Source organism: Castanea sativa, chromosome 2 (genome assembly GCF_040712315.1).
Source record: "Castanea sativa cultivar Marrone di Chiusa Pesio chromosome 2, ASM4071231v1".
Taxonomy (NCBI): domain Eukaryota; kingdom Viridiplantae; phylum Streptophyta; class Magnoliopsida; order Fagales; family Fagaceae; genus Castanea; species Castanea sativa.
Genome location: NC_134014.1, coordinates 51,877,775 through 51,901,568, shown reverse-complemented (window position 1 = coordinate 51,901,568; position 23,794 = coordinate 51,877,775). Strand labels below are relative to the sequence as shown.

The 23,794-nt window shown below is 35.1% G+C and overlaps 2 protein-coding genes and 1 pseudogene across 2 annotated transcripts; all 3 read left to right on the top strand.

Annotated features, from left to right (window-relative positions):
• The first annotated feature begins 1,402 nt into the window (after positions 1-1,402).
• LOC142624648 (bifunctional aspartate aminotransferase and glutamate/aspartate-prephenate aminotransferase-like) lies at positions 1,403-6,974 on the top strand. Its single transcript, XM_075798306.1, has 10 exons — positions 1,403-1,586; positions 1,693-1,924; positions 2,019-2,112; positions 2,402-2,505; positions 3,889-4,137; positions 4,234-4,347; positions 4,553-4,636; positions 5,668-5,838; positions 5,968-6,081; positions 6,330-6,974. The coding sequence occupies exons 1-10, from the start codon at positions 1,450-1,452 to the stop codon at positions 6,468-6,470; spliced, it is 1,440 nt and encodes a 479-aa protein (XP_075654421.1). The 5' UTR covers positions 1,403-1,449; the 3' UTR covers positions 6,471-6,974.
• A 6,545-nt stretch (positions 6,975-13,519) lies between these two features.
• LOC142625802 (bifunctional aspartate aminotransferase and glutamate/aspartate-prephenate aminotransferase-like) lies at positions 13,520-17,990 on the top strand (annotated as a pseudogene).
• Positions 17,991-20,259: 2,269 nt separating this feature from the next.
• LOC142625790 (protein NEN4) lies at positions 20,260-22,765 on the top strand. Its single transcript, XM_075799514.1, has 5 exons — positions 20,260-20,918; positions 21,301-21,347; positions 21,482-21,545; positions 21,901-22,110; positions 22,222-22,765. The coding sequence occupies exons 1-5, from the start codon at positions 20,397-20,399 to the stop codon at positions 22,312-22,314; spliced, it is 936 nt and encodes a 311-aa protein (XP_075655629.1). The 5' UTR covers positions 20,260-20,396; the 3' UTR covers positions 22,315-22,765.
• Positions 22,766-23,794: the final 1,029 nt, after the last annotated feature.

Sequence of the window (23,794 nt, the reverse complement as noted above, 5' to 3'; positions counted from 1 at the left end):
GAATGAATAATATAAAGTTAAAGTATAGATGAATGAATTGAATGAAAATGAAGTTATATAATTGAATTGAATTCCAAGTAAAAAATTAAATAATTCAAACTTTAATTTAATTAATCTTTTATTTATCTAGAAAGCGTTAGACATATTCGAATGAGCTTTTAAAATTCCTAGGAGGAATAATTAGCTTTTTTAGACAAATTCTTCCCAGAGGTATGAGATTCAACTCATGAACGAGACAAAGAGAAAAGCTTCCCTTGTTGTGTAGTTAATGTATTAATTAAGTATTAAAGTGTTAACCATTTTTTATTTTATTTTTTTGGGTTTAAAAGTGTTAACCATTTAATAAAACATTAATTAAAAAAACCAGGTCCATCAGGCTAGCACAGATGACCAGGGCTCAATTTTGGGATTAAAATGATGGGTTATATGTACCCATGTGGACATGGGCTCAATTTTATTGATTCAAACCCACCTCTTTCGCACCCGCTTTGAAGGCTCTAAGCCCAGAGACCATGGACAAGTCCAACTACCATGCCAAGGTTTTACCTTTTCTTTTTTTCTTTTTTATTTTTTCCATGGCAAAAAGAAGGTAGGTAACCGTATTGGTACATAAGCAACTGTGAGCTAAGCTCACACCAACTAACCTCATGCACCTTAATTTTTTATTATTAGATCAAATGCACATTTTTTTCTTTTTAATTTAGAAAGAAAAAAACATATTCTTAAAAAATATCAAAAAAATATTCTTTTTATGAAAGTGTTAGCTTCAAAGCAGTATTGATTCCAGTGGATGAGTGCATGAGAAAAGAAAGATGTCGAACTAGAATAGGTCTTAGAACATAGAAGAAATTGAATACGACACCGTTTTATCAAAAACAATGTATTTTTAACAGAATTATCAAGAATTAAATTTTTGTATTCTCAATTATCAAATTAAAAAAAAGAAAAGAAAATGCCACCAACTTCAGTTGAATTTCCCTTTCCTTCACAATCAAATAAAAATAATAAAAATTGTCACAACCATCTAAAATTTTTTTATTTGGGTTAACCAACCATCTTAAATTAGGTATACACATGACATGACGTTCATTTTCACCTGACTCAAAACAAATTTTTTTAGAACAAAAAAAAGCCGAACAAGGAGTACTACCACTAGGTCCGTTGTGCTTCTTTTGTCACAGTCAGACACTCTTTGTAAAACCAAAGTCCAACTTGTTCCCTTCAAAACAAATATATGAAATATAAATTAAAAAATCACTCACTACCGTCCGATTCTCCATTCTCTTATTAACACCGTTGGCATGGACGGCTGAGATGGTAGCATTTTCTACCTTCGAAAAGCCTTCAAGTTCACCAACCCCACCAACCCATACAATATATATAGCCACAAGTAAAAAACTCCCTCTACTTTTCAAAAACAACAAAGCCAAGATACCATATTTTTGTATCATGGCTAATTCACTCCGCATTTGTTCATCTTCATCCACCACTACTGCTCGTCTAAACCTCAGAGCTCCATCATCGCTCGCATTATCCGATTCTCCGGGTTCGGATTCCGGTCTCGGATCCATTTCATTTCCTCTCAAGTATGACACTACTTTGTAACTTTTTTTCAACCAAATTCAACTCATTTTTCCTTTCTTCTCTAATCTTCTTCTTCTTCTTTTTTTGCCTTTTCGTTTTGAATAATAGGTCTTTGAAATTCTCGACAAGACAAGTATTAAAACCACCGCATAGAACAGCAAAGTTAGTAGTTAAAGCAACGGAAGTAGATATCTCTCTAAGTCCAAAAGTCAATTCCATTAAGCCTTCCAAAACGGTGGCCATAGCTGACCAGGCCACAGCTCTCGTTCAAGCTGGCGTCCCCGTTATTCGCTTAGCTACTGGTGAACCTGATTTCGATACTCCTGCTCCTATAGCTGAGGTATACTTTTTTTTTTTTTTTTTTTTTTATTAAAATTTTTTTTGTAAATAATTTTGAATTTTATAAATGAATTATATGAATGAGTGTTGTGTAGGCTGCGAAAAATGCGATTCATGAAGGATACACAAGGTACACGCCGAATGCCGGGACTCTAGAAATCCGGCAAGCCATTTGTCATAAGCTGAAGGGTTAGTGTTACTAATTTTGTATTCTATATATTGTGGGAGGTGAGAGAGGTTGCTAAATTACCGATTCTCCCAAAAATTGGGCTTTTAAATGAGAGGTAGAGTCGAACTTAAGACATCTTTCTTTAATACCATGTTAAATTACTGATTCTTCCCAAAAAAAACTTAAACTGTTGTGATATGGTAAATTTAATCATTTAACCACATATTATCATTTGAAAAAATTGTGAGGGTTGATTGGTTTAATAATTGAATTGAATTTTGTGTTTTTTTTTTTTTTTTTTTTTTGCAGAGGAAAATGGGATCTCGTACACGCCTGATCAGATTTTGGTTAGCAATGGAGCCAAGCAGAGTTGTGTACAGGCTGTCATGGCAGTTTGTTCGCCCGGAGACGAGGTGGATCTTAACTTTCTTTTTATGCTTTTTATTGTTAGTTTTGTGTAAATATTTTTAGCTGTTTTTGATTGTTATATTGAAGGTTCTTTGTTATATTCACCTTTAGAGAGGAATAGAAGGCAGATTATGATTGCTTTGCTTGCTATTCAAGTATATGGGTCTACAATGAGTTTGAGCCTTTTGGGGCCATAATATCTCTAATGCTTATTAGCTAATACTTGAATTAGATCAAATTACTAGTTTAAAAGATACTTCATCCTTTGTAGTTGATGATGGATACGCATGCACTATGTTCATCTAATCAAAGAAAAATGATAAGTGAACTTCCTTTACTTTATAATGAACTGAACTCACTAGACTTCCTCTCACTTGATCAAAAGTGGATAGCCCTATACTGCCAGATTTTTGCCAGAGATTTTAAGTATTTTGTCGTGGGAACCAAAATTTTGGTCTTATGCATGTGCGGAAAAACCAGGGGGGGGGGGGTGGTTGGGGTGGGGTGAGAGTCATTGGTTTTTTTCATTCATAAGTTTAAAATGGGCTTGGTGGTTATGAACCTATAACCTCACTCTTCAGTCATCTTGTGAGGGATGAACTGCTGTTTTAGCTAAAGCTCTTTGGAGGGCCATTAATCATATAAAGAATCTGTTCTGAAGGAAAATGCCATAGGTATAGGTGAAGTTGGTATACTGATTATGCCAATAAAGGTAATGATATTGTACTGGTTAGTTGCAATGAGGATGAGGAGGTATAAGGAATGAGTTGGTCATAGAGGAGGAGTGAAAAAGGAATAAAAGCAAAAGGAATGTTAAATGAGAGGAGAGTATTGTTAGAAGGGTAATTGCTGAGCAAGAACACAATGACTAAAAAATTGAGTTTAGAAGATGACGATCTGGTTTCACCAAGCATATCAAAAGCTAAGAAATTTAGTGGAATTGTTGCTAGAAAAGGAAAAAGGAAAAAGAAAAAGAAAAAAAGAAAAAAGGACCGTGTTTTTCTTGTATTGTAGATAACACCATCAAATTCTTAATTCTCTTAAATGAACATAGCTCTATTCTCATGTATGCTATGTTAAATATGTTAAAGTAGGAAATAGCTTGTTTAGGCTGTTCTGTAACAGATTTCATGGATTGGTTGCAGAACAATGTCCTTTTTTCATCATGCCTAGCTGTTTAGGGTGTTGTGTCACAGTTTCTGTGAGTGATTACTTGGTTTTTTTATCCTCTTCCACATCCTTTGGAAGCTATGTGGTTGTTGGTTTCTGTGTCTATACATGTTGAAAATCCACAGTTCTAATGTGAAGGGCTGGTGATTATTGGAACAGTAAAATACCTTTTACATCTGAAGATTGCATGCATTTACCAAATGGCATTAATTTTTCAGGTTATAATTCCAGCTCCATTTTATGTGAGTTACCCAGAAATGGCAAGGATGGCTGATGCAAAACCTGTGATTCTTCCAACAAAAATCTCCGAAAATTTTCTTTTGGATCCGAAGGCCCTTGAATCCAAACTCACAGAAAATTCAAGACTGCTTATTCTTTGTTCTCCATGCAACCCAACGGGATCTGTTTACCCCAAGAGATTGCTGGAAGAGATTTCTCAAATTGTAGCAAAGCATCCCCGGCTTCTGGTACAATACTTGACCTGAACCTAATGACCTGCATGTGAATATATTCAGTGTTGCTAATATGTCAATCTTTAATTTTCTATTGTTTTCTCTGTTCAGGTGCTGACTGATGAAATTTATGAACACATAATTTATGCTCCAGCAACTCATACGAGCTTTGCTTCTTTGCCAGGCATGTGGGAGAGGACTTTGACAGTCAATGGATTTTCGAAGGCAAGCCAATACCACTGAATTTTTATATTTATCTCTGCTCATTAATTTCATATTTCATATATTCTTTCTCTTCTATCAAATAGCTCCTCCATATTTGTAATTTTTTTTTAACTTCATATTAAAGGGCTAGCCGGATCATTATCTATATACATAAAGTAATAGGCCTCACTCTGAGAATTAACTTTTAGCTTGTGGGACTGTATAGACCTTTGCGATGACTGGTTGGAGACTTGGTTATCTTGCTGGTCCAAAACACTTTGTGTCGGCATGTGGAAAGATCCAGAGTCAGGTATTTTTTTAATATTATGCATCTGCTTACTGACTAAGCTCTATGTATGATGCATTCTTTTGATCTCTATTCTACTTCCCCCTGGTGAATTACTTTAGACAAATCGCTCTACTTGTAGTGATTGTGGCAACAAGATATGAGATATGTTTTGATTCTATACCTGAATTTGGACTTTTAGAAATTCTTTTATCCTGTTCTCCACCGATGTCTCATAACTTTCCACTGAATATTCTAGGCCAGTTAGGATCCCAATGTTCTCGTGTTGACTAGGTGGTTACGTTGATAGTTTGGTCGATGTTACTATCATAAATTATGCCAATGGCAATATTTTTAACAGTTGCTGTAGATTATTAAGGGCTGCTTGGTGCAGTCTTACTGATCTCGTGCTGGCAAGAAAAACACTCTCAGTGTATGTCACATCATAGTTTTTGTGACTAGTTTCAAGATTGAACAGGTAAATTATGTTGCGAATTATGAGTGAGTTGGTAAATTGTTATGTATACTTTAGTTCAGTATTGGGTTATTGAAAGAGATCTGATTTGAGTCTACTCTAGTTTGTTAATTCAAAGTCCGTTCCCAGTCCATTACTTGTGGATGTGTAATATTGACGGAATTTTAAGTTAGGAATTGTGAAGATTTTCTGGCAATATAAGTGTCCCAATGCTGGGTAGGAGGTTGAAAATGTGCTAACAAGTGTTATATATAAAATTCTTAAAAATATTTCCTGATATATTTGGCATGCAGTGTGATAAATTGTAGTTGTCTTAAATCCAGATATATTTTAGTATTTAAATAAAAAAAATTCCGAGAGGAGCTTGTATTTAGTTGGATTTGAAACTGCTAAAAAGATGCAAGCAGAAATGAGGGCTCAGGGTTGCCAACTTCATATAGTTCAAATAATGATTGTTAATTAGTTAGTTAAATTTTATGAAAATTTCAAAAGCAAATAGGAAAAATAACTGGATTCAATCTTTGTTTCTTATAAAATAAATTTTAAGCTCCAGCTCTGAGTCTAGTTTCCTTTCTTTCAGTTCACTTCAGGTGCTAGTAGCATATCACAGAAAGCAGGAGTTGCCGCACTAGGACTGGGTTATGCTGGTGGGGAAGCTGTTTCTATTATGGTAAAAGCATTCAGGGAGCGTCGGGATTTCCTGGTTAAAAGCTTTGGAGAATTGGAAGGTGTCAAGATATCAGAACCCGAGGTACCAACTCTAATTATCAATTTGCTCCTCTCTTTGGACAACTAATGCACTTTTCTGTCTGACAATCGGTCTTACCCCTTTTTGAATGCTCTTTTCTCCCCACCTGATTATCACATTTTTCACTTGTAGGGAGCTTTCTATCTCTTCATTGATTTCAGCTCTTACTATGGAACTGAGGTTGAAGGATTTGGTAAAATTGAGAATTCAGAGTCCCTCTGCCGATATCTGCTGGACGAGGGTCAGGTATTCTTTAAGTGAATGCCATTTTAGAAATTTCCTTTTCTCAAAATTTTAATTTTTGTGCTTCTCTTAGAAGTAATTGAGAAGGGATGGATGTTTTTGTCATGCCAATCAATAAAAAGTCTCTGGTTGATTTTATTAATGCCAATTTGGTATGAAACTACATTTTCACTCTATCTGAAGTGTATGGGGAGCAAAAAGTATGTGGAGCAGTTCATTCTTCCTAATTGGTTAATGACTCTTACTGACAGGTTGCACTAGTCCCGGGAGATGCATTCGGGGATGACAGCTGCATCCGTATTTCTTATGCAGCATCCCTCACAAACATTCAGGCAGCTGTGGAGAGAATTAAGAAAGCACTTCTCCCTCTCAGGCGGGCCGTCCCTGTTTGATGTAGATAATTACCCTACTACTAGTTGTTCCTTTCTTAGCTTCCAAATACGAAGAGTGCATCGAGAGGGACCCGATGGACGTGGTGGCAATCAACAACAAAGCCATTTGCTTTATGTACTTGCGGGACTTGCCGGATTCGATCAAGGTTTTGGAGAGTGTGCTTGAGAGAGTCCCCACTGTGGTGCTCAACGAAACGCTTGTGGTGAATCTGTGTAGCATGTATGAATTGGCTTATGTGAATCACTCCGATATCAAGTGCACGCTCAGTAATTGGATTGCTTGTGTTGCTCCCGATGACTTTGATTCTTCGTGTACTTGGATTTGAGGTAGTTTATAAGCATTGTTGTTATTCATTTTATTTAAATATACATGTGGAATTGTAGGAGTAGAATTATTGTTAATGTGATTTCAATTTTCTTATGGTACATTGTATCTTTTACTTTTTGTTGTTTTGTCGTACCGCAATTTTGCATTAAGAGTAATGAATTTATTGCAATTGGCTAGTTATGGATTGTAAAATTAATATTGTGAGTACTTGTTTGGCCTAAAAGTTGGAAGTTGTGTCTTGGGAAATAGAAATGGAAGCTTATGTACGAAAACAGGAGACCTGAAACTAATAAAACTACCAAAAACTAACTTAGATGGCTGTTGCACTGTAGTGATTACAGATTTTCAATTACACTAACTCCACTAACTATTCTACCCTATCATAAGTTGACGAGTGTGAGAGACTAAGCTTTATGGATGCTAAAGGAGTTGCAGCTGCTGCATGTGTACCACATCAAAACATGCCATATGTAGAGGACTCAGGACTTGCTATACAACCTGTTGGTGTTATGGTTTAACTGGGATTTTAGCACCCTCATGATGGGAGGTTCAAATTCTGTAACCCCATCTTGCTGATAAGATTTTTAGAAACTTGGAAGGCCAAGAGCCTTGGAGGCTTGGCTAGCACATCATTTACTTGGTTGGTACTTGAAACATGCAAAGTTCGAATCACTCCTTGTATCTTATCACGATCAAGGTGACTGTCAATGTCAGTTTCTATGTGTTTTGTGCACTCATGAAGCACAGGCTTGGCTGCAATGTGTACAACAGCTTGTTTGTCGAAGAACATTAGTGTAGATAGTGAATGGTGAATATGCAAGTCTTGAAGTAAGGATATTAGGATATACCAAAACAGGGGACTTGAAACTAATAAAACTACCTAAAACTAACTTAGATGGTTGTTGCACTGTAGTGATTGCAGATTTTTAATTACACTTACTAACTCCACTAATGATTCTACCCTATCATAAGTTGACGTGTGTGAGAGATTAAGCAGTTAGGCAAGCGATGCATGACCTTTTAATGTAAATAGGCTGCTATGGCTCCCCACTTTATCAGCGAGGATGCTAAACGATTCCCAGCTGCTGAATTCACACCAAATCACGTCATGCTGTATGCAAGTGTAGATAGTGGATGGTGAATATGTAAGTGTTGAAGTAAGGATATAGGATATACCAAAACATGGGACTTGAAACTAATAATTACCTAAAAATAACTAAAACTAATTTAGATGACCGTTGCACAGTGAAAATGGATTTTAATTCCACTTACAAACTCCACTAATGATTCTACCCAATCGTAAATCAACGTGTGTGAGAGATTAAGCAGTCATGTGAGTGACACGTGACCTTTTAATGTGCATAGGCTGCTACTACTCCCAGCTTTATGAGTGAGGATGCTAAATGGTTTGCAGCTACTGAATTCACACCCAATCACATTATGCTGTATGTAGAGGACTTGCTATTCTCCCTGTTGTTTACTTCACACCTGTTACAGCTTAACTCGGATTTTGACACTAATCAATTTCCGAAAGGTTAGTTTCCTTGGGAGGGAATGAGCCACGATAAAATTAGCAGAATCTACTAGGTTCTTGCCTTATATTCGTGAAAACTTGATTTGTGCCAGAATGTCTTTCTCTGCTAGCTTTAGGGCACTAGTGTAACCAATGCTAGGTTGGCATGTTTTTTATGAATTGCATGATTTTAGTCCTTGTTTTCTCCCTTATTGCAGTTACTGGATGTCACATTCATTTTCAGACTATAATTTTGTCATGACCAAGGGTGTTGATGTTAAATGGATATATTTATCCTATTTGCATAGGGAAAAAACCCTTCAAGGTGACTTTGTAGTGCATGGTAACTCAAAGGATGAAGTTTTCTGATGCAAAGGATGAAGTTTTCTGATGCATGAGGTTTAGGTTCTTTTTCACATATGTACGGGAAGAGATATATCCAACTGACTCGCAATGGCTATAGTATTTTAGATGCCTTTTCCCAAAATGAAAATCCAAAGAAAAAATCTTCAATTTTTCTCTGTTGTTGTATTTGGCATCAAATGCAGCTGACAAGATGTTTTAGTGAACAAGGGCAGTGACCTTGCTGGTCATAGAGGACTTAATAGATGTTTATGTAGTTACTTAAGGTATCTGTCATAGCAATGTTTACAGGTCGAATCTATTGTAATTAGAAAGGTTGTTTGCTTTGCATTAGGCATTCGCTTCTGCGGGTCTGTTGCCACGCCAAAGTGTCAAGTTTCTCATTGCTTTTGTTTTTGTTTGTGTGTGTAGTTTTCTGAGGAAAGTTGTTGCATTTGATGGACACAATGGAACGGTTTGATACATAAACTGTTACTAACAATGAAAAGCCATGTATATAAGAGTGACCTAAGAGTTTAATTATTAGGCAAAACTATACTATTGGTCCCTGAAGTTTACTCTGTGTGCACAATTGGTCCCTTAAGTTTGAAGTGAGCACAATTAGTCCCTTAAGTTTTAAAACTGAGTTGTATTAGTCATTTTACTGATTGTTGTTAATGGTATTACTTATGTGGCTAACTGAATAATGACTTAACATTTTTTTTTTAATGAAGTGACATGTTTTTAATTAAAAAAAAAAAAGTTTCCACATTACATGAAATTGAAATTGAAATCATATTGACCCAATTAAAAACAAATCTGATATTTGTTTAACCCATGTTGATCGTAGCCCAACACCCATTTCCATGAACAACTGGTTTCCTCTGCCTCTGCAAAATGCAAGTGCAACTTTCCTGTTTTATTTCACTTTCTTTCTTTTTTTGGACTCCAAAAGTAATGAAAAAAAAAAAAAAGAAAAAAAAAAACTGAAGTGAAAATAGAAAAAGCAAACTCCTAAGTTTAACCTCTCGTACAAGAACTCAAAACTCAAAGTCAGAGAGAAGAAGCACTTCCTTCAAGAAAATTCTCTCTTTTTCTCTCTAACCCAGTTGCCCAAAACCAGTTGCACTTGCATTTTGGAGTACGTACCCATGTTGATCGTAGCCCACACCCATTTCCATGAACAAGAGATTCATGGGTGGGCAAGAGCCGCTGCTGCTTGTGCTTGTGCTGGTGCTCGTGGTGGTACTTTGGTCGGCTTCCATGGCTGCCGATGTGGCTTTGGATTGAGAAGTTCGATGTGGTATTTCTTCACTCCTCCCTTCTCTCTTGTGGCTGTCAATCTCTCTCTTCTCCTTCTCTCTCTCCGTCGTTCCTTTGTTAAACAAATTTCAGATTTGTTTTTAATCGGGGCAATATTATTTCAATTTCATCAAACTATTTTTTTTTTAATTTTTTAATTAAAAACATGCCACATCATTAAAAAAATGCCGAGTCATTATTTCGTTAGTCACATAAGTAACACTATTAACAGCACTTAATAAAAGGACCAATACAACTCAGTTTTAAAACTTAAAGGACTAATTGTGTTTTCTTCAAACTTAAGGGACCAATTGTGTACACAGGACAAATTCCAAGGACCATTAATGTAGTTTCGCCTAATTATTATTACTATTATTATATTATATTATAATTGCATGTTAGAAGTGAGTATTTGTTTATCTGTCTGTAGTTTTCTGTGTATATTTCATGATCAATATGATCCAAGAAAGATGTTGCATGTATGAATTTGATGGAGCATTTTGATAAAGAAACTGTTAATAACAATGAAAAGCCATATATCTCACAGTGACATAGACTCTTGTTTTATTTTATTTTTATTATTATAGTTACTATTATTATAGAATTTAATGTCAGACGTGGGCATCATGTTCATGAATCATGACATGTCTATAGGTGTTCAGGTATTGTTAAGTCCTGCACAAACACCTCAACCTATTTTATTTATTTATTTTTTATTTTTTTATTTTATGAATAAGGATAGATATACAGACAAAAACTAGAGAATGATCCCAACCCATCTCAATCTTCAGGGGAAAAGACCCATGGAGGAAGAGGAGAGATGGAAATGGGCCCATCACAATCTGTTTACGCTCTTAAATGGAGTAGAATCAGTAACATTTCATATATGATAATAAAGCTTATGTGAATGGTTCTTGTAATATTCAGAATGCACTAGTATGACATACAACAATACAAGGTTAACATCCATTTAGAATGATTCAAACTCATACGGCATCCCTATTATTCTGATTTGGCATCCATTACAGATGCAAAGATGCTTTAGCCAACTTTTGGCAATGACTCTACTGGTTGTGAAGGGACTTGAATAGATGTTTAGGCAGTCACAACGTATCAGTCTATGAGTGTCCTAATCTTTTGCATCATTATGTTGAATTTATATCTGTTATGTTATTTTACTTTAGTTAGTTTTTTAAAAGTTAAATTCAATATGATTGCTTAATGCTTGGTGTAGATACAAGAAAGTAGTTGCATATGATATGAGGGTTGAGATACTATTTGATTTCTCAAGACAAATGAATAAAAACTTGATAACTCATATGAGGAAAATGCTGAAAGGATTACAAATCTGAACAAGCTCTCAAACATATGAGATACTATTTCATCTTTTTGGTTTTCCATACCTAACATTAGGCAACCCAGTGGCCCAGTTGACCAATTTGCACAAGCTCTCAAACTAGAAGTTACAGCCCTCTACTGATGACAAATAATGTCTTCACAAAATTGTTTGTATCATCTTAGTAAACCAGGTCTATCTGGCTAGCACAGATGACCAGGGCTCAATTTTGGGATTAAAATGATGGGTTATATTTACGGTACCCATGTGGACATGGGCTCAATTTTTATTGATTCAAACCCACCCCCTTGGCACCCGCTTTGAAGGCCCTAAGCCCAGAGACCAGGGACAAGCCCAACTACTCTGCCAAGGTTTTCCCTTTTCTTTTTTATTTTTATTTTTATTTTTTCCATGGCAACAAGAAGGTGGGTAACCCAATTGGTACCTAAGCAACTGTGAGCTAAGCTCACACCAACTAACCGAGTCCAAATCTTTTGTCTCACTTTTCCTGCTCCATTCTATACTCCACCAATAAAAACTTGCCACGTGTTCATCTAATTAATTAAATACTACTATTAATTAATAACGGTACCATTAATAAGTCAATAATGGTAGTATTTAATTAATTAGATGAACACGTAGCAAGTTTTTATTGATGGAGTATAAAGTGGAGTAGGAAAAGTGGGACAGAAAATTTAGACTCCAACTAACCTCATGCGCCTTAATTTTTAATTTTTTAATTAGATTAAATGCACTTTTTTTTTAATTTAAAAAGAAAAAAATATTATTAAAAAATATAGAAAAAGAATATTCTTTTTCTGAACTGTTAGCTTCAAAGCAATATTGATTTCCAGGGGCGGCGGTACTTGAAGGCCAGGTGGTCACAGGACCACCCTGAATATTCTTTTTTATATATAATAATTTAAAATTTTATATGTCTACCCTTAAAAAAAAAAATTTGTGAAACACCCTAAGTTTTTTATTATTTATTTATTTTATGTCAATAAAATTAAATTTTGCTCTATAATTTGTTCTACTTAACAATATATTGGGGCTTTCAAGCAAAAAGAAGCCCAAAATTTTTTTTTTTGAACTAAAGTTTGAAAAAAAAAATTATTACATAGCAAGCCCAAATTCCTAATAGACTCAGGAAAAAAACCAAGATCAATCTTTTTTATTAGATTGTGTAATTTATGCTTCTTAAATAATACTATGAGAAAAATTCCTAGAGCTGCCATTGTTGATTTCAGTAGAAGAGTGCATGAGAAAAGAGAGATGTCGAACTTGAATGGGTCTCAGAACTCAGAATAAATTGAATACGACACTATTTTAGCAAAAATAATATATTTCTAGCAGAAATATCAAAAATTAAAATTTTGTATTCCCAATTATCAAATTTAAAAAAAAAAGGGAAAATATTACCCAACTTCAGTTGAATTCCCCTTTCCTTAACAATCAAATAAAAATAATAAAAAATGTCACCAACCATCTTAAATTATTTTATTTGGGTAAACAAACCATCTTAGATTACAAATTTTTTTTAGAACAAATAAACCAAACAAGGAGTACTACTACTAGGTCTGTTGTGCTTGCTTTGTCACAGTTTTTGTAAATATATGAAATATAAATAAAAATCATCCACAACCGTCCGATTCTCCATTATCTTATTACCACTGGTGGCATGGACGGCTAAGATGGTAGCATTGCCAAACCCACCTTCCAATTTGAAAAAGCCTTCAGTTCACCAAGCCCACCAACCCCTATATTATATATAGCGACTATTAAAAAACTCCCTCCACTTTTCAAAAAAAAAAAAAAAGGCCAAGATATATATTTTTTTCTTTCAGTGTTTAGCACTTAGGGTCCGTTTGGATAAAACTTATTGCTGAAAATTGAAAACACTGTAGCAAAATAATTTTTAAATGTGTGAATAGTACTGCGAGACCCATTTTTAATAAAAAATTGCTAAAAAAATATGCGAACAATGCGCGCACTGTGTGCTTGTCCCCCCGCAGTAGAAAAAAAAAAAAAAAAGCAAAACGTGGACGCAGCAAATATAAGCTGGATCCAAACCCTCTCTAAGTGCGCGCACTATTCACATACTTTTTTAGCAATTTTTTATTAAAAATGGGTCTCGTAGCACTATTCACACGTTTAAAAATTATTTTGCTACAGTGTTTTCAATTTTCAATTTTCAGTTTTTAGCAATAAGTTCTATCCAAACGGACACTTAGAATCGAATCATGGCTAATTCACTCCGCACTTGTTCATCCACCACTACTGCTCGTCTAAACCTTAGAACGACGAAGTTGGTAGTAAAGCAATGGAAGTAGATATCTCTCTAAGCCCAAGAGTAAATTCCATTAAGCCTTCCAAAACGGTGGCCATAATTGGCCAGGCCATAGCTCTCGTTGAAGCTGGTGTCCCCATTATTCGCTTAGCTGCTGGTGAACCTGATTTCGATACTCCTGCTCCAATAGTTGAGGTATACAATTTTTATTTATTTACTTTTTTTTTAAAAATAATTTTGAATTCTATACATGAATTATATGAATGAGTGTTGTGTAGGCTGGGAAAAAAGCGATTCGTGAAGGGTACACAAGGTACACACCGAATGCCGGGACTGTGGAAATCCGGCAAGCCATTTGTCATAAGCTGAAGGGTTAGTGTTACTAATTTTGTATTCTATGTATTGTGGTAGGTTAAGGTGAGAGAGATTGTTAAATTATCGATTCTTTCAAAAGTTAGGATTTTAAATGAGAGTTAGAGTCGGACTTAAAACATCTTTCTTTGATACTATGTTAAATTATTAATTCTTTCAAAAACTTAAGTTGTTGTGAATTAATTGTGAGGGTTGATTGGTTTAATAATTGAATTGAATTTTGTGTTTTTTTGCAGAGGAAAATGGGATCTCATACACGCCTGATCAGAGTAGTGTACAAGCCGTCAAGGCAGTTTGTTCGCCCGGAGATGAGGTGGATCTTAACTTTCTTTTTACGCATTTCATTTGTTAGTTTTGTGTAAATATTTTCAGCTGTTTTTTATTTTTATCGGTTTTACTATTTAATATAATTATATTGAAGGTTCTTTGTTATATTCACCTTTAGAGAGGAATAGAAGGCAGATTATGATTGTTTAGTATGTAGAATTGTGTGTTACCCAAGTAGGATTATGATTGTTTTGCTTGCTATTCAAGGAATGAGTTGGTTGCAATGAGGACGAGGAGGTATAAGGAATGAGTTGGTCATAGAGGAGGAGTGAAAAAGGAATAAAAGCAAAAGGAATGTTAAATGAGAGGAGAGTAATGTTAGAAGGGTAATTGCTGAGCAAGAACACAATGACTAAAAAATTTGAGTTTAGAAGATGACGATCTGGTTTCACCAAGAATATCAAAAGCTAAGAAATTTAGCGGAATTGTAGCTAGAAAAGGAAAAAGAAAAAAAGAAAAAAAAGGACCGTGTTTTTCTTGTATTGTAGATAACACTATCAAATTCTTAATTCTCTTAAATGAACATAGCTCTATTCTCATGTATGCTATGTTAAATATGTTAAAGTAGGAAATAGCTTGTTTAGGCTGTTCTGTAACAGATTTCATGGATTGGTTGCAGAACAATGTCCTTTTTTCATCATGCCTAGCTGTTTGGGGTGTTGTGTTACAGTTTCTGTGGGTGATTACTTGGTTTTTTTATCCTCTTCTACATCCTTTGGAAGCTATGTGGTTGTTGGTTTCTTTGTGTCTATACATGTTGAAAAGCCACAGTTCTAATGTGAAGGGCTGGTGATTATTGGAACAGTAAAATACCTTTTACATCTGAAGATTGCACGCATTTACCAAATGGCATTAATTTTTCAGGTTATAATTTCAGCTCCATATTGGGTGAGTTACCCAGAAATGGCAAGGATGGCTGATGCAAAACCTGTGATTCTTCCAACAAAAATCTCCGAAAATTTTCTTTTGGATCCAAAGGCCCTTGAATCCAGACTCACAGAAAAGTCAAGACTGCTTATTCTTTGTTCTCCATCCAACCCAACGGGGTCTGTTTACCCCAAGAGATTGCTGGAAGAGATTGCTCAAATTGTGGCAAAGCATCCCCGGCTTCTGGTACAATACTTGACCTGAACCTAATGACCTGCACGTGAATATGTTCAATGTTGCTAATATGTCAATCTTTAATTTTCTATTGCTTTCTCTGTTCAGGTGCTGTCTGATGAATGTTATGAACACATAATTTTTGCTCCAGCAACTCATACGAGCTTTGCTTCTTTGCCAGGCATGTGGGAGAGGACTTTGACAGTCAATGGATTTTCGAAGGCAAGCCAATACCACTGAATTTTTATACTGATCTCTGCTCATCAATTTCATATTTCATATATTCTTTCTCTTCTATCAAATAGCTCCTCCATATTTGTAATTTTTTTTTTTACTTCATATTAAAGGGCTAGCCGGATCATTATCTATATGCATAAAGTAATAGGCTTCACTCTGAGAATTAAATTTTAGCTTGTGGGACTGTATAGGCATTTGCGATGCCTGGTTGGAGACTTGGTTATCTTGCTGGTCCAAAACACTTTGTGTCGGCATGTGGAAAGATCCAGAGTCAGGTATTTTTTAATATTATGCATCTGCCTACTGACTAAGCTCTATGTATGATGCATTCTTTTGATCTCTATTCTACTTCCCCCTAATGAATTACTTTAGAAAAATCACTTTACTTGTAGTGATTGTGGCAACAAAATATGAGATATGTTTTGATTCTATACCTGAATTTGGACTTTGAGAATTTCTTTTATCTTGTTCTCCACCAATGTCTCTTAACTTTCCACTGAATATTCTAGGTCAGATAGGATCCCAATGTTCTCATGTTGACTAGGTGGATTACGTTGATGGTGTGATCAATGTTACTATCATAAATTATGGCAATATTTTTAATGGTTACTGTAGATTATTAAGGACTGCTTGGTGCAGTCTTATTGATCTCGCTGCTGGCCAGAAAAACACTCAGTGTATGTCACATCATAGTTTTTGTGACTAGTTTCAAGATATGAACAGGTAAATTATGTTGCGAATTATGAGTGTGTTGGTAAATTGTTATGTATACTTTAGTTCAGTATTGGGTAATTGAAAGAGATCTGATTTGAGTCTACTCTAGTTTGTTAATTCAAAGTCTGTTCCTAGTCCATTATTTGTGGATGTGTAATATTGACGGAATTTTAAGTTAGGAATTGTGAAGATTTTTTGGCAATATAAGTGTCCCAATGCTGGGTTAGATATAAAATTCTTAAAAATATTTCCTGATATATTTGGCATGCAGTGGGATAAATTGTAGTTGTCTTAAAAGCAGATATATTTTAGTATTTAAATAAAACAAATTCTGAGAGGAGCTTGTATTTAGTTGGATTTGAAACTGCTAAAAAGATGCAAGCAGAAATGAGGGCTCAAGGTTGCCAACTTCATAGAGTTCAAATAATGATTGTTAATTAAGCAAATAGGAAAAATAACTGGATTTGATCTATAATGGATCAGATCCAGCTCTGAGTCTAGTTTCATTGTGTTTCTTATAAAATAAATTTTATGCTCCAGCTCTGAGTCTAGTTTCCTTTCTTTCAGTTCACTTCAGGTGCTAGTAGCATATCACAGAAAGCAGGAGTTGCCGCACTAGGACTGGGTTATGCTGGTGGGGAAGCTGTTTCTATTATGGTAAAAGCATTCAGGGAGCGTCGGGATTTCTTGGTTAAAAGCTTTGGAGAATTGGAAGGTGTCAAGATATCAGAACCCGAGGTACCAACTCTAATTATCAATTTGCTCCTCTCTTTGGACAACTAATGCACTTTTCTGTCTGACAATCGGTCTTACCCCTTTTTGAATGCTCTTTTCTCCCCACCTGATTATCACATTTTTCACTTGTAGGGAGCTTTCTATCTCTTCATTGATTTCAGCTCTTACTATGGAACTGAGGTTGAAGGATTTGGTAAAATTGAGAATTCAGAGTCCCTATGCCGATATCTGCTGGACGAGGGTCAGGTATTCTTTAAGTGAATGCCATTTCAGAAATTTCCTTTTCTCAAAATTTTAATTTTTGTGCTTCTCTTAGAAGTAATTGAGAAGGGATGGATGTTTTTGTCGTGCCAATAAATAAAAAATCTCTGGTTGATTTTATTAATGCCAATTTGGTATGAAACTACATTTTCACTCTATCTGAAGTGTATGGGGAGCAAAAAGTATGTGGAGCAGTTCATTCTTCCTAATTGGTCAATGACTCTTACTGACAGGTTGCACTAGTCCCGGGAGATGCATTCGGGGATGACAGCTGCATCCGTATTTCTTATGCAGCATCCCTCACAAACATTCAGGCAGCAGTGGAGAGAATTAAGAAAGCACTTCTCCCTCTCAGGCAGGCCGTCCCTGTTTGATGTAGATAATTACTCTACTACTAGTTGTTCCTTTCTTATCTTCCAAAATGTTTATTGCAATAATTAGTTTGGGAAAAAAGAATGACACGTCGGTCATCATGATTCAATTGCCTTTTTTTTTTTGGGTGCCCCAGCTGGAGTTTGTATTTGACGGTAGAAGTGCAAAACGTGGATAAACTTGGACATTGGCTTTGTATGACGTTTTCAGTGATGTATCAGAAATGTTTATAATGTGTAATTGAAGAGTAATTGAATATATAATTCAGGTTGTGTGTGACATTCCCATCATTGGCAATTGGCGTTTTCTTGTTTAGTTTACTTCCGTAATGAATAAGAGAAAGCCAACGCTTGTAATGTCGGGTTTTAGCATATTCATTTTTTTTTTAATGCTAAAACCAACAAACTAAACTTTCAAACTGGGTAAAGCTGGACACATTTTAAGTGTTGCTGTCTTTTCCATAAGGATCATTGGGTTCGACTGTCTATTCAAGTTTGTTGTATGAAACTGTTGCTATCTATCAAGGATTTCACTTTTGTTTAGGATTATGATTAGATTAAATCTTTGTTTAAACGATAGCCAATATGCAGAATTTATTAGAAGATAAAACACTTACATGTTGACAATTTCTTTCGGTCTGATTGTGACAAAAACGTTCACGTCATGGCAAGAAAAAAAGTTCATGGTTTTGATTATTTACAATACTATGACTTGCTTGTGTAAAAAGTTATGTTACTGGGATCAGAAATTACGTGAGGAAAATATGTATTTGATGGTAAAAGTGCAAAACGTGGTTAAACTTGGACATTGGCTTTGTATGACGTTTTTAGTGATGTATCAAAAATGTTTATAATGTGTAAGAGCATCCATAACATATGTGTCAAATGTGCCAAATGCTAAATATTTGGCACATTTGGCACACCAAACGCTAAAAAAACCTTTTTATTAAATGTGCTAAATGTGTCAAATTTTTGCAACATGCTATAGTACCCTCACAATTTGGCACGGTACGGACAAACAATGGCAAAATATATATTGTTATTTTATTCTCGTTTTCTCTCTCCTCATCACAGATATCTCTCTCTCTGTCTTCTCATCTCTGTCTTCTCTCTCATCTCTGTCTTCTCTATTCGTCTTCCCCAGCATGTCAATCACCAAAGGTCACCACTCGACACCGCCAATCATCTGTCTTCTCTATTCCACTTTGGGTTCTTTTTTTTTTTGCTATGGTTTGATGGGTGGGTTGGGCAATGGGTGGGTTCGGGTTGTGGGTTATGGCAGTGGGTGGGTTAAGATGGTGATGGGCGGATCAATGGTGTTGGGTGGGTCGGCTAGTGATGGGCGAATCTGTGATGGCGAATTGGTGGTGGTGCCGATCTCTGTTCTGATTTGCTTTTGTTTTTGTTTTTCTGTTTTGGTGGTTGTGATTTGATGGTGGATTCGGCGATAGTTGTGAGTTGATTTTGGTGGGGTCTTTTTTTTTCTTCTTCTTTTGGTGAGTGTGGCTGCAACAATTTTTCTAGTTGTTATTGTTGATGATGATGATGATGGGGTAAGAATTTAATATATTATTTTAATGTGTTGTAAATATTATTTTAATATATAGAATTGAAGAATAAAATATCTGATAAATGGGATGTTGTAAAATGATATGGTAAAATAATAAAATAGGCTTTTGGTATGTCAAAATGACATTTTTTTTGCAACATCTGTTACGGATGCTTTAATTGAATATATAATTCAGGTTGTGTGTGACATTCCCATTATTGGCAATTGGCGCTTTCTTGTTTAGTTTACTTCCGTAATGAATAAGAGAAAGCCAATGCTTGTAATGTCGGGTTTTAGCATATACAACATTTTTTTTTTAACGCTAAAACCAACAAACTAAACTTTCAAACTGGGTAAAGCTGGACACATTTTAAGTGTTGCTGTCTTTTCCACAAGGATCATTGGGTTCGACTGTCTATTCAAGTTTGTTGTATGAAACTGTTGCTATCTATCAAGGATTTCACTTTTGTTTAGGATTATGATTAGATTAAATCTTTGTTTAAACGATAGCCGCTATGCAGAATTTATTAGAAGATAAAACACTTGCGTGTTGACAATTTCTTTCGGTCTGATTGTGACAAAAACGTTCACGTCATTGCAAGAAAAAAAGTTCATGGTTTTGATTATTTACAATACTATGACTTGCTTGTGTAAAAAGTTATGTTACTGGGATCAGAAATTACGTGAGGAAAATATGTTTTACAGTTCCGTCGTAGTAATCCCAAATATTCCTTGGCTGTTACTTCTTTTGGTGGTAAACATATTCAGGTTAAGATGGTAGGGAATATTCTTGCCTACAGAAGACTTTGCTTAAACTGTTACAACATCTTCATTAATAACTTAATGGATTTAGAAAGTTGAACTTTTCCCAAAGGTTTCGTCCAAGAGTTTCTTCTTTCAAAGTTCAAACTCAAAAGCAATAGAAGAGCAAGAGAGCGAGGAAAGGTAGTCCGTGTTCTTTATAATAATATTCCTATATACCTGGAATACCTTTAAATAGGACATCCTCAAGAAGCTAAGGACACCTTCATCCAAAGCTAAAACTTACATTTGACTTGAACTACAAGAAAATCAATCTCAGCAAGAATTCTCTTCTTATACCTGCACTTTTCTCTTTTCTTCTTCTTACTTCATCCATTTAAGACATCATGGTAATGTCATTGAACCTGCACAAAAGCCTGAAACGGAAAAGACAGGTAGTACCAATAAGCGACTTTGAAATGGAGGCTTATAATTCTGGGAAAGAAGGCATGGCAGAGATTGTGTTCTTTGACTTGGAAACAAACGTGCCCAATAGAGCTGGACAACGTTTCTGGATATTGGAGTTTGGTGCAATTGTGGTTTGTCCCCAGAAACTTGTTGAACTAGAGAGCTATAGCACGCTGATAAGGCCCAAAGATTTGTCTGTGGCCTCATTGAAGCCAAGTCGATGTGATGGGATAACAAGGGCAGCTGTTGCAAATGCACCAAGCTTTGAACAAGTTGCTGACAAGATATTCACCATTTTGAATGGTAGGGTGTGGGCAGGCCACAACATTCAAAGATTCGATTGCATTCGTATTAAAGAGGCCTTTGCTGAGATTGGTAGGCCTGCACCAGAACCTGTTGGAATGATTGATTCTTTAGGGGTCTTAACTGAAAAGTTTGGCAGAAGAGCTGGCAATATGAAGGTATGTTCATAGCATATTTTTTTGATGAAGTATGTACATATATAGCATATGACTGTACATTGATAAGGTATATATCTAACGCATCTTCTCTCTCATAGTATGTATCCCCATATCTACACGCGGTGAGAGGGAAGATGCATATATTTGAGTATGAGATAATGATTGTCGTAGATAAGGCCTTGCAACAGGTTTTTGGGGCTTTTAATGAATTTAATGCAACTGTATTATCCATGATAGGTCAAATTAATAGTGTTCTTAGGTCTTTATGCAACTATGTGCTTTCTTTATTGAATCTAGATTGCATGGGGGCTTTTAATACTTATTGTTCCCGTAATTTCGAATACAATCAGAACAATCTTGATCCCTCATCTCTTTTTGTTAGATGGCATCGTTGGCTACATACTTTGGGCTTGGGCAGCAAAAGCACAGGCATGGAAATAATTTTTCTTGTTTGTATACTTAAAATGATGCAGAGTCCATTTTTTTTCCTTGATAGGAATAATGCTTAGTCCTTGATTTAAATGATTCATAATGATGGTTTTAATATTAACTGTGTTAAACAGGAGCCTTGATGATGTTCGAATGAACTTGGAGGTCCTCAAGCATTGTGCAACAGTTCTATTCTTGGTATGCACCAGATTTCCAAACTGGTCTCTCAAAATCTTTCAATTCATGCAACAATATACACCAAGATCACATATAAATATGTTAAAGTTGTTATTAATCTTACCATTAAATGCTTACAAATTGACGTGTTAATAACTATGATTGATATCAACAACATAATAAATAAGATTTTTGAATTACTTAATTTTCTACTTAATGTTTATATAGAAGTTACATAATACATTAATGAGTTAGTTATAAGACGTAGGAATAATGAAATTTATAGTAATTGTACCACATCAATGATCATATATATACAACATTATTTTGTGGTTGAAACTTAAAAATTTGATAATTTGAGGTGTTATGGTATTAGGAATCAAGTCTCCCAAACTTATTGAATGGAAAGTGGCAAGACTCTCCCCAAATTATGACAAGAAGTAGAACAAACGGAAAATTTCCAAGCAGAGAAGAAGCTAGCCGGAAATCTCCCCCAATTACTTCTATTGGATATCAGAGAAAATCTCCCCCAGTTACTATTGGATATCAGAGAACAGTTCCCCATACAAGGGGAAGTTTGGGAAAGGTTTGAACTACACTTTTCTCTTGTTATATTGTTTATGCATGCATGGTTAATCATATATAAAATAAGTTACTCACAATGACAAAAATGAATGTCACAATATTTGAAAACCAGGTGACAGAGAGTGTACGTAATCTATTGTGTAAAGCTCAAGGAAAACAACCCCTAAACAGCCTACTCAAGCATTCTCACACGCTGCTACGTTGAATCAGATGATGATCAAGGCATGCATGTCCATCCAACTTTGTTTCTTATTTGAAACAACGGAGTTCACGTAACTTCCAATGGTGGAAGGAAAAGCTAGCTCAAGTTCAATGGTGTTCATTTTTTCAATTGAAATGGAGACTCTACAAGTTTCATGCAATGGAAGATGACGAAGTACATTCGAGAGAGCTCGTCCCTGTTGGAATGCACATGTGAGGACGCTGAAATCATCAAAAAGATGCACAACAAGAACACCAATCAATTTGTTTATACTTAAATTAATTGATTAATTAATTAGTTCACATTCTTTTATTTTTTTAAAGGCAGTTCTCATCTGGAAGCCACTTGTATATATGTATTTTTTTAATTATTTGACATTCATTGTATATATGTCACTAACTATTCAATGTAATTAGACCTTAATCCATAATAATATTCTTTTTTCCAATTTAACACATTTCTTGATGCAATTGAAATTATTTTCCCAATACCTTTTACGGTGGAAGCATAACATAACATACAGTTTACACTGAATTGGATTCTTTCCATTTTACTTTAAGAGTTGCACACTTAAGACATTTAGGCCCAAATTTTACGGCCAATATCAAATTTATTCTAATTATAAAATTTAAGCCCAATTGTTTAAGTAATTAGCCAATTATTGTAAGCATGCATGGATAAACATAAAATCAATCCCAATCAGAAAAAAAATAATTATCCACAAGAACACCAAATTGTTTAAGAGGAAGAAAACAGGAGAATAGGGTAGAAAAACCTCTTCAGGGTGTCACAGCACCAAACAATCCACTAATAAGAATGGTTGCAGTACATATTATTTACAAAACCCTCCAAGCTAAGTAATAACTATGTACACCCTTCGACTCTTGCTAGCAATTGATTCCTCAAATAATTTCCTCTCTCTAGTCTCTTGCAGGGCTGGCCCTCCCATGAGGCCAATTAGGCCATTGCCTAAGGCCCTCAAGTGGAATGGGGCCCAAGGCTCTCAAGTGGAATGGGGCCCCAAAATTTTGAAAAAAAAGGGGTAGTAAAAAAAAAAATAAAAAAATAGTTTTAGATGAAACTCCAAAAAATCTGATATATCCTTGTGACCAAATAACAAAAAACCTGAAACATCCTTGTAAATATTGGTACTCCAAAAAATTCTTTCATCTAAACAAAATCAATTATCTCAAAAATATCATCTTTAACCTCTAGAAGAATAAAAAATTAACTAGATAAAATGCAAATCTGGTCTAAAAAATTACCCACAAAACAATCTCAAATCTCTAAAATTTACTCATACCTTTTCTTTCTCTCACTCTTGCTCCCCACCTCTCTCTCACAGCTAGATGATGATAATTTGCAAAAATACTGTCTTAAACTTGAATCTTTTCTCAAATATGATATTTATTATGATATTGATAGTTGAGATTTATTTTCAGAGTTAAAAGTTTTACAAGATATTTTACAAATAAAATAATAT